The 15,490-nt window shown below is 44.7% G+C and overlaps 1 protein-coding gene and 1 long non-coding RNA gene across 2 annotated transcripts in view; one reads left to right on the top strand and one right to left on the bottom strand.

Annotated features, from left to right (window-relative positions):
- Positions 1 to 3,051, top strand: part of LOC100136404 (glutamate dehydrogenase, mitochondrial) — a 37,869-nt gene extending 34,818 nt beyond the window's left edge. Inside the window, exons 12-13 of the mRNA XM_014179401.3 lie at positions 38 to 100; positions 355 to 3,051. Coding sequence (XP_014034876.1) covers positions 38 to 100; positions 355 to 474 — 183 coding nt within the window. The 3' untranslated portion in view covers positions 475 to 3,051. The remainder of the gene's footprint in view (positions 1 to 37; positions 101 to 354) is intronic.
- A 62-nt stretch (positions 3,052 to 3,113) lies between these two features.
- On the bottom strand, positions 3,114 to 4,702 carry LOC145865552 (uncharacterized). Its single transcript, XR_014383028.1, has 3 exons — positions 4,553 to 4,702; positions 3,966 to 4,031; positions 3,114 to 3,429 (listed from the first exon to the last, which is right to left on the bottom strand). It is a non-coding gene; the product is annotated as an uncharacterized LOC145865552 (long non-coding RNA).
- Positions 4,703 to 15,490: the final 10,788 nt, after the last annotated feature.

The raw sequence follows: 15,490 nt of genomic DNA, 5'->3' as shown, positions 1-15,490 counted from the left end.
TTTGATAACACATATTTCCTTCCTCTCTCCACTCCAGGGTGCTTCTGAGAAGGACATTGTTCACTCTGGGCTGGCCTACACCATGGAGAGATCTGCCAGGGTAAGAGTGTGAGCGTGCGTACATGTATGTGTCTGCGTGTGTTTGTGAGGTTAGTGCCGATGAGTCAGATCCTAGAATTTAATCATATGTTCTCTATGAGACAGACTGTGACAATGCCCCAACCCTGGCCTGGGGCACCTCTCAATCACACCACCATGTGTATGTTAGTGTGTGTGACTGGTTTTGCCAGTGTGACTGGTTTTGCCAGTGTAACTGGTATCTAACTAGTGTTTGTGTGTTTTGTCCCCCTGCAGCAAATCATGCGTACGGCCAGTAAGTACAACCTGGGTCTGGACCTGCGGACGGCTGCGTACGTCAACGCCATCGAGAAGGTGTTCAAGGTCTACAACGAGGCCGGCATCACCGTCACATAATCACCCTATCAAAGTCAGACCCCTCCCATACTGCCCTGCTATTGGTTCCATCGCCCAATTAGCCTTTAGAACATTTGAGCATTTACATTAGCGATTCCTGCCTCCCCTTCGTACGCGCGCACACACGCGCGCGCACACACACACACACACACACACACACACACACACACACACACACACACACACACACACACACACACAGAGACACACATGCATACACACACACTGACATGTACTGTGTTCTGTGTCCCATGACCTCGCCATATCTCAGTATCATGACGGTAACTCAGTATTTCTGTATCGTTTTGTTTCAGTATTGTCGTTCAATTATTTGTGTACTTTGAAAGGAGCAGGTTGTAGCAGGAAGCTAGCTATGCTGAGAGAGATTTAAGACAACCCCCCCATTACTATCTGAGTTCAATGTCTGTCTTTTTGTCTCGCTTGACCCTGGGGTTGCCATGGTTTCAGACCACAGCACTGGAGATGCCTTAGCTCTGACGGAGCTCTGTACTGAAGAGACGCACATACACCACTATACTGTACTTAAAGAAAGGAAATAGATTTAATGTTAACTTTAGACTTATACTTTATTTAAAAAAAAGGGAAATAGTTTTAAACTTTATAACAGGGAAAGGTGATATCATATGTGTTCCTCAGTTTTCCTCCCAGGGGATACGGGTTAGAGTTCAGGGCCCGTATCCACAAAGCATCTCAGAAAAGGTAGGAATCCTGTTATAACCTGTTTTAAGACACAAAAAAACTCCCAGCTCAGAATAGGTTTGAGGATGATGTTAAGACACTGCTCAGATGGGACTCCCGAGTGGCGCAGCGGTCTAAGGCACTGCTTGAGGCGTCACTACAGACCTGGGTTCGATCCCAGGCTGTGTCACAACCGGCTGTGACCGGGAGTCCCATAGGGCGGTGCACAATTGGCCCAGCATCGTCCGGGTTAGGGCTTTGATTGGCTCATCACGCTCGACTCCTTGTGGCGGGCCAGGTGCTTGCAGGCTGACTCCGGTTGTCAGTTGAACAGTGTTTCCTCTGACACAGTGGTTAAGCGGGTATGTGTTAAGAGTCCGGTTTGGCAGGTCATGTTTTGGACTCGACCTTCGCCTCTCCTGAGTCCATTGGGGAGTTGCAGCGATGAGACAAGATTGAAATTGGGGAGAAAAAGGGGGTACAATACAACAACAACAAAAAACACTGCTCAGACAAACTCTGAGCCAGGAGTAAAATCAACTCCTGAAAGTTTATCACAGCTGGTAATCATGACGGTTTGAGGTTCTGCAAAGGAAAGATAGTGATGCCGCTCATTGCCATTGTTGTAAATGATGGGGGAATAACCAATCACGATGAGGCATTGGCAGCTGTGAACTCTATAGAGCACACACGTACAGTCCATCAAATGTTGTAATGGTAAAACATTTGATATAATTTTCGCCTGACACAATCACTTTGCTTATTTTAAATTTTTGCCCAATATTTTGGCATGCATAAAAAAATAAAACATGTAATAACATTTGTATGGTTGTTAAAAGCTTTATATTACCGTTATAGCAACACACACATTGTCACTCCCGTTTAACAACTCTAAATCGCTTTGGCACAGTAGGCATCAAGTCACTTGCCCATAATGTTGCATACAACATTTGAAAGGTCTGTCATTTTTATTGAACACAATCAGTTTGCATAAGCACTAGATACCTCCGGTTGCACAATTTATAGGGTTGCCCAATTTTTTAACAATGTGAGGTTGCGTTCCAAATGGATAACTTGAAATAACTTGATGTAGGTAATTAAATAATCGAAAGGAAAATGTGTTTATTTATTAGCGTAGTGGTTATGCATATTTAGGCATATCATGGGAAATATGACTTGTGAAATCATTGTCAAAAGGGCAAGAGATACTGTTGCATGTAGGTCTAGATTATTTATGAATTGATGAAATATCAAAACATTCTTTTAAAAACTCAAAAGCAATTGCAAATGATGCAGGAACCACTGACTGGCTACATTTTTCTATTATCAAGACACCTGCTGGTAACTCTTAACTAGTTAGGGCAGCTCATGAGGTGTCCTAATTATCTGTCAACTAGGTGTGACTCTTATGACTAAAGAGGCTTCATGCATAGCTTTTATTTTCACTCATAATAGTAGGAGTGAAATATCTCTATTCTCAGCACTTATGACCAATTTTCAACTCTGAGACGCTTTGTTGATACGGGCCCAAGGCTCAGGGTTAGAGGTCAGGGGTCATGGTTAGCATTCTGTGCTAAGGAACACTGGGTTCTACTGTGTTTGGTTTTTAGTAAAGTTCTACACCCTCCTCCACTACATCAGTCTCCTCTACGAGTCCCCCCAACCTTCCCTGCCTACTGCTCCTGTCTTGTCCAATCTGACCCTCCTCCAAACCCCTGCCCCACCCAGAGCGAGAGAGTAGAGGACATACTCAAGGGAACAAACATTCTCCTTTTACTTCTCCAATAACCCGTTCAAGCCTGCAAATGGAAATTGCTTTTGGAAATGTGTATTTCCTTTTTTTTTTTGAAAACCAATAAAATGATGACAAAAACAGAAGTGTGGCTTGACTGTGATGTATAAGCGCAGTATGTGAGGTACAGACAGACAGAGACTATTGCTGAAAGATAGGTGTTTTATTCATGTTTATTCATGTCCTATTCACTTTTTTACAGATCTCAGTTACAGTACAGAGATGGGGTTGGTTGAGGGGAAGGAAGGTTTGTGGTTGAGGTATCCAGAGAACTCTTCAGGGGTGAGTGGAGAGATGGTAGAGTCCATGTAGGGATGGCGTGGGGGGTGGGGACATGGTATAGTCCAGGTCGGGGGATTATTTCAAAAGGCTCTTTCCGAAAGACTTGGCCTTGTCTGCAGCACTGTCCTTGGCTGCATTGACTGCTACCCCTTTCACCGCATCACTCACCATTTCACCAATACCTGGAGAAGCAACCACATCAGACACCATTTCAACAATGCATACAAAGACATCGGACTCCCAACACAATCATTATATATCTTACACCTGGGTTGCATTCAGGAGACTGCAACATACTGAATGTTGTAGATAGAAATGCCATGAATAGAGTTGACATTGTGGGTGTGTGTCTAGATCAGGAGTGTCGAACTCATTTTGCCCCGGGGGCCGCATTCTGTCTTCAACGAGGTCCGGAGGGTCACACTGAAAATGAGTTATATTTCCTCGCCATCAAAATTAGCAAAACATTGTCCCTCTATCGATTGTTTTGGGAATTTTCGTTGGTCCCTTACTGTCTAGCTTTCAATTCTGTGATTATTAGCGAGCTGGACACAGTCAAGAAACTGTATGTGGGTCTATTATAATTTCTACAGTTTGGATTTGGTTTTAGTTATTTGAAAGTATACTGAGTTACTTTCGTTTGACATCCCTGGTCTAGACCCATACAGGTGAGGTTACATGACCGTGTTAGCATTGTAACTCAGAATAGACAGATCACCTTGATCTTTCTTCGGTTCCTTCGCTCCTCCGATCATATCTCCCACCTTCTCCTTCACCACACCAGCTAGACAGAGGGAGAGAGAGAGGGGGCTGTCAAACATGCACCTTCTGTCTCGACATGACGAGACAATTGGTGGAATTAAATCGTATGTTTTGTTAGGGAGAATGTATCAGCTGGAACTCATGACGTGATGCCACAGAATCTTTGTTTATTTTTCCCTTTCTGATAGAAATGAGCTCCCACACTTTTAAATCTAGACAAACCCAACTAACTGTACATTTTGAAACATGAGCTGTGCCATAAAGTACAGATCCAAGATTTTTTTTCCTTATTTGGTTTAACAATGTTGTTGGCTCATCAACTGCAGATGCACTTAAAATTCCAAAGTCCAGATTGAACATTTTGAAGGCTGATAACACAACAATGAACACTAAAATCAAAGCAAAACTGTATATTACCGCATATAAACATCATTTTTGCTGTTTGGTTTTAAACGATTAATTCTCCACATGAATGTCCCCCCATCATTCAACCACGTAAACAAACACCATTATCAATTTATCTTATAGATGCCTTTTTCTGACCTGCTTTGTCGATGACTGCATCCACCTGTTTCCCTGATCCTTTCAGAAGATCCATCTCTGCCTGTTCTGTTCTCGGCGGTAGAGTGTGTGAGAACTTTTGGATGTGGGTGTGTGTGCATGGGTTTATATGAGGTTGGGAGAGATGCTTAGAGGCCACCCCTCCATCACACACCCCTCAAGTCACACACACACACCCTTGGGTGTGAGACGCTTTTGTTGTTGGTGTCCATAAGAAAACTTGTTGTCAGTGGAAATGCCCAGCAGCGGAACTGTAAATACCGTAGGTGGGAGAGGCCTCCTAACTTTATTAGGATCCTCAAACATTGTTTGAACTGAGGACCCAAAAATGATAAAGGATATACAGATACTTGGACTTGGGAGTCACACATGCACGCACATACGCACACAATCCCTATTCACTTCATAGATATCATAATGTGAAGATGCAAATTATACATTATTAAATGCAAATAATACATATATAATTCATTTATTTGATGTGTTTGTGTGGATTCCTTAGGGGTGTTGGCTGTACATATTTACGTATGTATGTGTGTGTGTGTGTGTGAGAGAGTGTGAGAAAGTGACACCTACCACGCCTAGGTGTGGCTCCTCTCCATTCCACCTCTGGCAAGACACTCCTCTGTTTTAATGTCTTCTGGCGCAGGATCTAAGTGTGTGTGGAGCAGTTAAGGACTTGTTTGTGAATGGAACATTGGGCTGGTTACATGTCATCCTGAAAGATCATTAAAACACTAATGGCTCTATAATGGCTCTATTCAAAACGTATCCACCAGTGGTGGAAAAAGTACCCAATTTTCATACTTGAGGAGAAGTAAGGATACCTTAATAGAAAATGATTCAAGTAAAAGGGAAAGTCACCCAGTAAAATGCTACTTGATTAAAAGTCTAAAAGAATTTGCTTTTAAATATACTTAAGTATCAAAAGTAAATGTAATTCATAAAATATACTTAAGTATCAAAAGTAAAAGTATAAATCATTTTACATTCTTTATATTAAGCAAACCATATGACATGATTTTGTTGTTTTGAACATTTACAGATAGCCAGTGGCACGCTCCAACACTCAGATATAAATTACAAACGAAGCAGATCAGAGGCAGTAGGGATGACCAGGGATGTTCTCTTGATAAGTGCATGAATTGGAGGACCCTAAGCATTTGAAATGTAACAAGTGCTTTTGGGTGTCAGGGAAAATGTATGGAGTAAAAAGTACATTCTTTTCGTTAGGAATTACGTGATTTTGATGCGATTTAGTAGGATCCCCATTAGCCTACGCCAATGGCGACAGCTTGTGTTACTGGGGTCCGCCAAATAACGGAAAAGACGTTACAGACAAAAAACGTAACAATTTACATACATTTAAAAACATTCACGTGTAGTGTATGTGCATCTATCAGTTACACATACATGTCAGTACATACACACAACAAGTAGGTCACATGGGGGAGAGGCGTTGTGCCGCGAGCTGTTGCTTTATTTGTTTTCTGAAACCAGGTTTACTGTTCACTTGCACTATACGAGATGGAAGGGCGTTCCATGCAATCATGTCTCTGTATAATACAGTACGTTTCCTTGAATTGTATTATATATATAATAAATAGTAAATTACAGATACCCCAAAAAACTACTTAAGGAATTTAAAGAATTTTTACTTAAGTACTTTAGACCACTGAACGTTACAGCGTGATAGAAATTTAAAGGCAATGTTGCCTCGTTGGCGGAGACTGCATCACTGTAAACGCTGCATATGTCAGCTCAATCTGAAATGACCTTTACATTTATATTGCGAAATCTGTAACGCTTCAGCAATACAGACTGAATAGAGCCCGAGGACTGGGCTCAATGACACTAGAGGTTCTACGTTGGCTTTGTTTTCTTCCTGACCTCTCTTAACCAGTTGCGTTGCATAGGTAAAATCACCAGGGAGGCCAAGCCAGCAGAAAAAAGCCATATTACAACCTACAGTACCAGTCAAAAGTTTGGACACACCTACTCATTCAAGGGTTTTTCTTTATTTTTAATATTTTATACATTGTATAATAATAGTGAAGACATCAAAACTATGAAATAACACATATGGAATCGTGTAGTAACCAAAAAAGTGTTAAACAAATCAAAATATATTTTATATTTGAGATTCTTTAAAGTAGCCACACTCTTGGCTTTCTCTCAACCAGCTTCATGAGGTAGTTACCTGGAATGCATTTCAATTCACAGGTGTGCCTTGTTAAATGTTAATTTGTGGAATTTCTTTCCTCCTTAATGTGTTTGAGCCAATCAGTTGTGTTGTGACAAGGTAGGGTTGGTATACAGAAGATAGCCCTATTTGGTAAAAGACCAAGTCCATATTATGGCAAGAACAGCTCAAATAACCAAAGAGAAATTACAGTCCATCATTACTTTAAGACATGAAGGTCAGTCAATGCGAAACATTTCAAGAACTTTGAAAGTTTCTTCAAGTGCAGTCGCAAAAACCATCAAGCGCTCATGAGGACCGCCACAGGAAAGGAAGACCCAGAGTTACCTCTGCTGCAGAGGATAAATTCATTAGAGTTACCAGCCACAGAAATTTCAGCCCAAATAAATGCTTCACAGAGTTCAAGTAACAGACACATCTCAACATCAACTGTTCAGAGGAGACTTCGTGAAGCAGGCCTTCATGGTCTAATTGCTGCAAAGAAACCACTTTTAAAGGACACCAATAAGAAGAAGACACTTGCTTGGGCCAAGAAACACGAGCAATGGTCATTAGACCGGTGGAAATCTGTCCTTTGGTTTGATGAATCCAAATTTGAGATTTTTGGTTCCAACCGACGCAGAGTAGGTGAACGGATGATCTCTCCATCTGTGGTTCCCACCGTGAAGCTTAGAAGAGGAGGTGTGATGGTGTGGGGGTGCTTTGCTGGTAACACTGACAGTGGTTTATTTAGAATTCAAGGCACACTTAATTCAAGGCACACTTGATTTGAGCTTAGTGAGAATATCATTTGTTTTTTTTAACAGGACAGTGACCCAATACACCTCCAGGCTGTGTAAGGGCTATTTGACCAAGAAGGAGAGTGATGGAGTGCTGCATCAGATGACCTGTCCTCCTCAATCACACGACCTCAACCCGATTGAGATGGTTTTCGATGAGTTGGACCGCAGAGTAAAGGAAAAGCAGCCAACAAGTGCTCAGCATACGTGGGAACACCTTCAAGACTGTTGGAAAGGCATTCCAGGTGAAGCTGGTTGAGAGAATGCCAAGAGTGTGCAAAGCTGTCATCAAGGCAAAGGGAGGCTACTCTGAATAATCTCAAATATGAAATATTTTTTTATTTGTTTAACACTTGTTTCGTTACTACATGATTCCATATGTGTTATTTCATAGTTTTGATGTCTTCACTACTGTTCTACAATGTAGAAAATAGTAAAAATAAAGAAAACCCCTTGAATGAGTTGTTGTGTCCAAACTTTTAACCTCTCTAGGGTAGGTGGCACCAAATCGTCCCACCTACGTAACAGCCAGTGTAATCCCGTGGCGCGTTATTCAAAAACCTCAAAAATGCAAAAACTTCAATTTTTGAAACATATGACTATTTTACACCATTTTAAAGACAAGACTCTCGTTAATCTAACCACACTGTCCGATTTCAAAAAGGCTTTACAACGAAAGCAAAACATTAGATTATGTCAGCAGAGTACCCAGCCAGAAATAATCAGACACCCATTTTTCAAGCTAGCACCCAAACCACAGCTAAATGCAGCACTAACCTTTGATGATCTTCATCAGATGACAACCCTAGGACATTATGTTATACAATACATGCATGTTTTGTTCAATCAAGTTCATATTTATATCAAAAACCAGCTTTTTACATTAGCATGTGACTAGCATTCCCACCGAACACTGCCGGTGAATTTACTAAATTACTCACGATAAACGTTCACAAAAAGCATAACAATTATTTTAAGAATTATAGATACAGAACTCCTCTATGCACTCGATATGTCCGATTTTAAAATAGCTTTTCGGTGAAAGCACATTTTGCAATATTCTCAGTAGATAGCCCGGCATCACAGGGCTAGCTATTTAGACACCCAGCAAGTTTAGCACTCACCAAAGTCAGATTTACTATAAGAAAAATGTTATTACCTTTGCTGTCTTCGTCAGAATGCACTCCCAGGACTTCTACTTCAATAACAAATGTTGGTTTGGTTCAAAATAATCCATAGTTATATCCAAACAGCGGCGTTTTGTTCGTGCGTTCAAGACACTATCCGAAAGGGTAAATAAGGGTGACGAGCATGGCGCAATTCGTGACAAAAAAATTGTAAATATTCCATTACCGTACTTCGAAGCATGTCAACCAATGTTTAAAATCAACTTTTATGCCATTTTTCTCATAAAAAACCGATAATATTCCGGTAAACAGACGAAAGAAAATAAAGCATTCGGTCGACTCGGGCACGCGCCTAAGCCCATAGTACTCTGACCGGCCACTTGCCAAAAGCGAAAATGTGTTTCAGCCAGAGGCTGCCTCGATATCGTTCAGCTTTTTCCCGGGCTCTGAGAGCCTATGGGAGCCGTAGGAAGTGTCACGTTAGAGCAAAGATCCTCAGTCTTCAATAAAAAGAGCCAAGATGAAACACAACTTGTCAGACAGGCCACTTCCTGCATGGAATCTTCTCCGGTTTTGGCCTGCCATTTGAGTTCTGTTATACTCACAGACACCATTCAAACAGTTTTAGAAACTTTAGGGTGATTTCTATCCAAAGCCAATAATTATATGCATATTCTAGTTACTGGGCAGGAGTAGTAACCAGATTAAATCGGGTACGTTTTTTATCCGGCCGTGTCAATACTGCCCGCTAGCCCTAACAGGTTAACTGGTACTGTATACGTAACAAAATACCTGTAAATAACTAAAATGTTGTCACGACTCCCACCGAAGTTGGCTCCCCCTCCTGCTCGGGTGGCGCTCGGCGGTCGTCGTCACCGGCCTACTAGCTGCCACTGATTCCCTTTTGTTTCCCCCCTTCCGTTATTGTTTGCACCTGTTCTGTGCTTGGTTGATTAATGGGGCTATATTAGCCTGCTCTTTGTGCGGGATTATTTCTCTATTGTATTGCTTGTGTACACGCTGTTGGTGGTTTGCGCTAGTGCGTGTTATTGCGCCGACTGGTTTTGTCCCCTGTGTTTGGGGCACTTTGTTTTGTGTGCGCTCATATTGCTATTTAGGGTGGCTTGTGTTTTCGCCATTGGGCTCATTAAAAGCCATTACTCTATATCGCTGCTTCCTGCGTCTGATTCCTCTCCCACAACGCTCAAGCCTTACAAATGTAAAACAAATGTACTTTTGTCCTCCAGAGAGGGGAGTTGGTGGATGTGCCAATAATAATTGACTTGTACTGTATATGTCGTGATAATTGCATTCTTTGCTCTATAACCTGTTAGTTCACGTGCCTTGAGGCCTACGGCTGAGACAGTAAGACACAGTGGCAGAATAAATTCAACCACACCTTTGTTTCCTCACAAAACCGGAGAGCAACCTAATTGCTCCTGTAAGTCGCTCTGAATAAGAGCGTCTGCTAAATATATATCTTTTTTTAAGTATGAATACAATGCACCATGCCAGTTAGTTAGCATTAGCCTACTGCATCTACTGTAGCTACATGTTGAACTTCCATCCTCACAGGTCAGGGGCACAATCTATGAATTTATGGTTGGATCAGAATCAGAGTTATAATTATTGGCCAGTACGGAGAATTAAGAAGAAGAAAAAAAGTTCAAATCCCTATCTCCAGCCATGGATAATTTAGAAAAGGGATGATTTTAGCCAGCTAACCACCGGAGGACAATGACACAACGAGATGCAACAATTAAAAAAAAAAATAATAATTTTCTTCTCATGAAATGTGATTGGTGTGAAGCCAAATCCAAGCTGGCTTCCCTTGAAACTTTTTTTGGTGTGCCAGGACCATTCACATCTGAGCTCACTCAATAACAGCTGATTTGCTGTTATTATTATTTTTATTTTATTTATCAAGGGATGCCAAATGTTCGCTTGCTTCCCTTGCATTCAATGCTACGGGCGACAACAAAGTCATACTCTTTATGACCAGACAGAATTTGATAGATGGCTACACATACTGAGACAGAGGGACGCTGTTCGTTCACTCGGATGCTTTCTCCGGTGAGATACATTCAGCCTCTTGCGAATTAAAGGAAATTTATGAAACACAGAGAGACGAAAGATATATTATTTAGAATGTTTTTTTTATTTTTTCTTGGTCAATTCTTTGGGGAAGCCTGGCTTCCCTTGGCCTCCATGAATACTAAACCCCTGGTGCGTTACGTGCACACACACACACACACACACACACACACACACACACACACACACACACACACACACACACACACACACACACACACACAGTTTTGTATTGCTATCCTTGTGGGTACCAAAGAATTGATTCCAATCCAAAATCATATTTTCCCTAACCCCTAACCCTAACAATACATCTAACCCTAACCTTAAACCATAACCTAACCTTAACCCCTAACCATAACCTTAATTCTAACCCTAACAAGGGCCTGATGTGCCCCAGCTGTGGGCCAAGATGGGACAAATTGGGCTGGAGGCCCTCTGACTGGGACTCAGAGAATGGCTTACTCCCTTGACCTTTAGTCATCCAGGCCTATAACTGTTTTTCATTCAGCCTGACAAGAGGCCCTCTGACTGGGACTCGGAGAATGACTTCCTCCCTTGACCTTTAGTCATCCAGGCCTATAGCTGTTTGACATTAAGCATGACGGCAGGCCCTCTGACTGGGACTCAGAGAATGACTTCCTCCTGGGAACCCAAATGGGACAAAAGGCCCAGCCTTTTTTAAATCCAGGACATGGAAACATAACCAGGCCCTCCCCGGGGCGAAACAACCTCCAATCGGCCACCGAAGGGATGGTCACCTTCGGCGCATTAGAACCATGGTTCTGAAGGACCCAGAGCCCAAAAGGTGAACGTTGGGACAGAGCACCTGCCAAGGACAGAGCTCAATATCAGTCCCCATCCCCATCCAAGCTGGGGACTGGGCTCAAAAGCCAGGCCCTCCCTGGGGCTAAACAACCATCAATCAGTTGCCGAAGGAATGGCCACCTTAGGAGCGTTAGAACCGTGGTTCTGAAGGACCCAGAACCCTCGAAACAGGTCTAGAAACGGGTCTAGAAGTTTGCCACCGTTCCCGGATCTCTAGGACATGGTTCTCTGTTTGTCGAAACCCAGGTTTCTCAAATTTCCCCGGTACATGTCTAGTTCACCTGGAACTGATTGGGGCTACTACGGGGAAGACCAATTGTCAACATAAGCCCTGTCACCCGCAGGGCTACCGTGTTGCTCCACCAGATGGGGTCAAATACCCCCGTTTTGGTCTTTAACCATTAATAACTCGAAAAGTAAATGTTCAATCTGGATGGGTTTTTTTGCATGAAAGGGCACACCTAGATGCACATTTCCATGTAATCAAAACTGTTTTTCAATAACATTTTATAATATAATTTTGTGTTAGAAGGTGAGGAAAATAAGTACAGGGGGCGGGGGGAATAGCTTCCGGGTAGACTGGTCCTATTCGACCAAGGGTAACTGTAGCCCATCACGAGAGAAGGTACCCGTCCAAATTGGGACCTCTAACTCCTCAGGAAGTATTTTTTATCATTTTCAAAAAAATCGGAGTACACGTTTCTCTCCAGCTATGCGCCTGGTGATTGAACAGGTTACCAGGTGCTAATTTTAAAAATGGTTAAAAATGGCTTTAGGGGGGTGCAAGGGCTGCATGCCTGGGATGGGAGCACCCCACACCCGGGCCCAGCCAATAGAGGGCACCCCTGATCATTTTGGAAGGTTTTAAAAAAAATCTTCAGAAAAAGTCCAAACATCAACTTTCGCTCCAGAGTCTAAGTCCAGCCGTGCACCTGGTGATTGAACGGGTTACCAGGTGTTGATGGGGGAAATGGCTCCAGGGGCCAGCCCTCGCCAGTAGGCCAAAAAAAGGGGGACAGAGCAGCCAACCTCCAAAGAGGCTGCCTGCTCTGCCCCCTTGAAGGACAGTGGAACTACGGCTCTCCAGGCCTTTAGGCCTACACTCCCTGCCCGGGTCAACACCCCTCTCTCTGGGCCTGAGTATAGCTTACTCCCTGGAACTACGGACCTCCAGGCCCCTAGGCCTACACTCCCTAGGTCAACACCACTCTCTCTCGACATGAGTCCCAGCCGGGGCCACCCCCCTCCATAACCTCACCCACCAGGCAAACTGGGGCACCCACACTTAAGCACCCCTCCCTCACTAAAGTATACAGCCCCCATGTCACGAATCACGTGCACCTGGTAACCAGCCCCGCTGTCACGAACCACGTGCACCTGGTAACCGGTGACCCACCCGCTTTCAGCTCAGAGACTAAGTCCACATATTGGGTATCCAGGTGCTGGTGGAACTTTCCAGCCGGGACTCCACCTTCACTAGTCTGCTTGCCCTCTCTCTCTCTCTCTGGGCCTCCGGTCTCTCGTACTCTGGCCCTTCTGCATGCACCTGGTGATAAAGTCCACACATTTGGGTTACCAGGTGCTGGTGGAACTTTCCAGCCGGGACTCCACCTTCACTAGTCTGCTTGCCCTCTCTCTCTCTCTCTGGGCCTCCGGCCTCTCGTACTCTGGCCCTTCTGCATGCACCTGGTGATAAAGTCCACACATATGGGTTACCAGGTGCTGGTGGAGCTTTCAACCCGTATCCCCATCTTTACTCGCCTGCTTGCCCTCTCTCTCTCTCTGGGCCTCTGGCCTCTCGTACTCTGGCTCCTGGCCCTTCTCTGTGCACCTGGTAACCCATTAGTAAAGAAGGAGAAAGGTGGAGGAAGACGCCTTCCATCCCCGACAAAAGCTTAGATCTGACTTGGAATAGATCACATCGAATGAGCTGCTCTGCTACTTACGAAACCCTAACCCAAAATCAGGTCATCTACGAGTAACATGACAGAGGCTGTTCACTTTGGAGACCTGCTGCAGATATGGGTACGGCCCAGCGCGAGATTTACACCCTCTCCCCCGGATTGTCAAGGGCGCCGCCGGAACCACAATGCTTTCCAGGGCTTGGGCCCCTCTCTCGGGGCAAACCCATTCCAGGGCGCCCTGCCCTTCACAAAGAAAAGAGAACTCTCCCCGGGGCTCCCGCCAGCTTTTCTGGGATCGGTCGCGTTACAGCACAGGACGCCTCACGGCGCCTGTCTCCGCCACTCCAGATTCGGGGACCGACTGACCCATGTTCAACTGCTGTTCACATGGAACCCTTCTCCACTTCGGCCTTCCTCCAGATAGTCTCGGCGCTCCGCCAGGGCCGTGACCTCACTAAACCATCCAATCAGTTTCACTGTACCGGCCGTGTGTACTTAGACTTGCATGGCTTAGTCTTTGAGACAAGCATATGCTACTGGCAGGATCAACCAGGTAGCCCCTCGCAACAGGCGGGTGACGGGAGGAGGCCCTGGTGCAATCCACCGTGCACCCAGTGGGAGGCCCTGAACTGCCCATGACCAAAGCCACAGGAGCCGGGGCGCCGCTCGAGAGGTCTTTGTCTAGCTGGAGGGTTTAGTAGGAACCGCACAACTGAGGCAACAACAGGGTTTGAGAAACACACGTGTCTCTGGCGCCGGTGCGTAGTGGGGTGGCCCCCACCACAGGCATCGCTGCCTGGGTGTGCCACTCCCCACACCGGAACACCAATGTAGGGCCACTGGGTCAGACGGGTCAGCTGGGTCTCGCTTGGAAAGTGCTCGGCTGGAGCGTATCGGATAAACGGGGTAAACCGTCTCCGAAAGGGGCTCCACCGATAGAGGCAAATCTACATGGGGCGGGAGGAACCGGCCGTCGAACACCGGCCAGTGGCCAGCCGACGGGGGCCCTCCCAGTTGGATAACGGAGGCTAATCGGTCAGTAGGAATATTGTCCATCAGAGGGGTCAGGCCCAAACCGGAATGAGAATCAGAAGTTGCCTACCACATCAACTCTAGGGTGGAAGAGACTAGAAGACTATCTTTTACCATTCCTGAGATATCATGGTTCTCAATGTGTTGAAAACCAGGTTCCTCAAATCAAGCCTGTACCTGTCTGGCCGATCTAGAACTGAGTGGGGTTACTATGGGTCAGGCCAATTGACGAAGTAAGCCCTGCCACCCACAGGGCTACCGTGTTGCTCCACCAGGTGGGGTAAAATCCCCCAACCCCCGTTTTGGTCTTTAACCATTAATAACTCGAAAAGTAAAAGTCCAATCTGGATGGGTTTTTTTTGCACGAAAGGGCACACATAGATGCGCATTTCCATATAATCACCGTTTTTCAATAACGTTTTATAATAGAAAATCGTGTTATAAGGTGATGAAAATAAGTACAGGGGGCGGGGGGAAATGGCTTCAGGGTGGACTGGGTCCTTTGCGAGGATAACTGTAGCCAATCACGAGAGAGGGTACCAGTCCAAATTTGGGACCTCTTGCCCCTCGGGAAGTATTTTTTATCATTTTCTGAAAAATCTGAAAAATGGTCTCAAATAATTCTAAGTACACGTTTCTCTCTTTCGCTCCAGAGACTAAGTCCAGCTGTGCACGTGGTGATTGAACGGGTTACCAGGTGCACATTTTTTAAATGGTTTCTAATGCGTGGGCTGCTGGAGGTCCATTACCGGGTAGAGAGCACCCCCACCCGGGCCCAGCCAATAGAGGGCACCCCTGGTCATTTTGGAAGGTTTTCAAAAAATATCCGAAAAATGACTGTCCAAACTTCTATCTCATTACACTATGTCCAGCTGTGCACCTGGTGATTAAACGGGTTACCAGGGGCTAATTAAAATGTTTTTAATGGATTTATGGGGGTTCCAGGGCTCCATGCC

Source organism: Salmo salar, chromosome 28 (assembly GCF_965601325.2).
Source record: "Salmo salar chromosome 28, fSalSal1, whole genome shotgun sequence".
Classification (NCBI taxonomy): Eukaryota; Metazoa; Chordata; class Actinopteri; order Salmoniformes; family Salmonidae; genus Salmo; species Salmo salar.
This window is presented reverse-complemented; position numbering and strand designations above follow the sequence as displayed.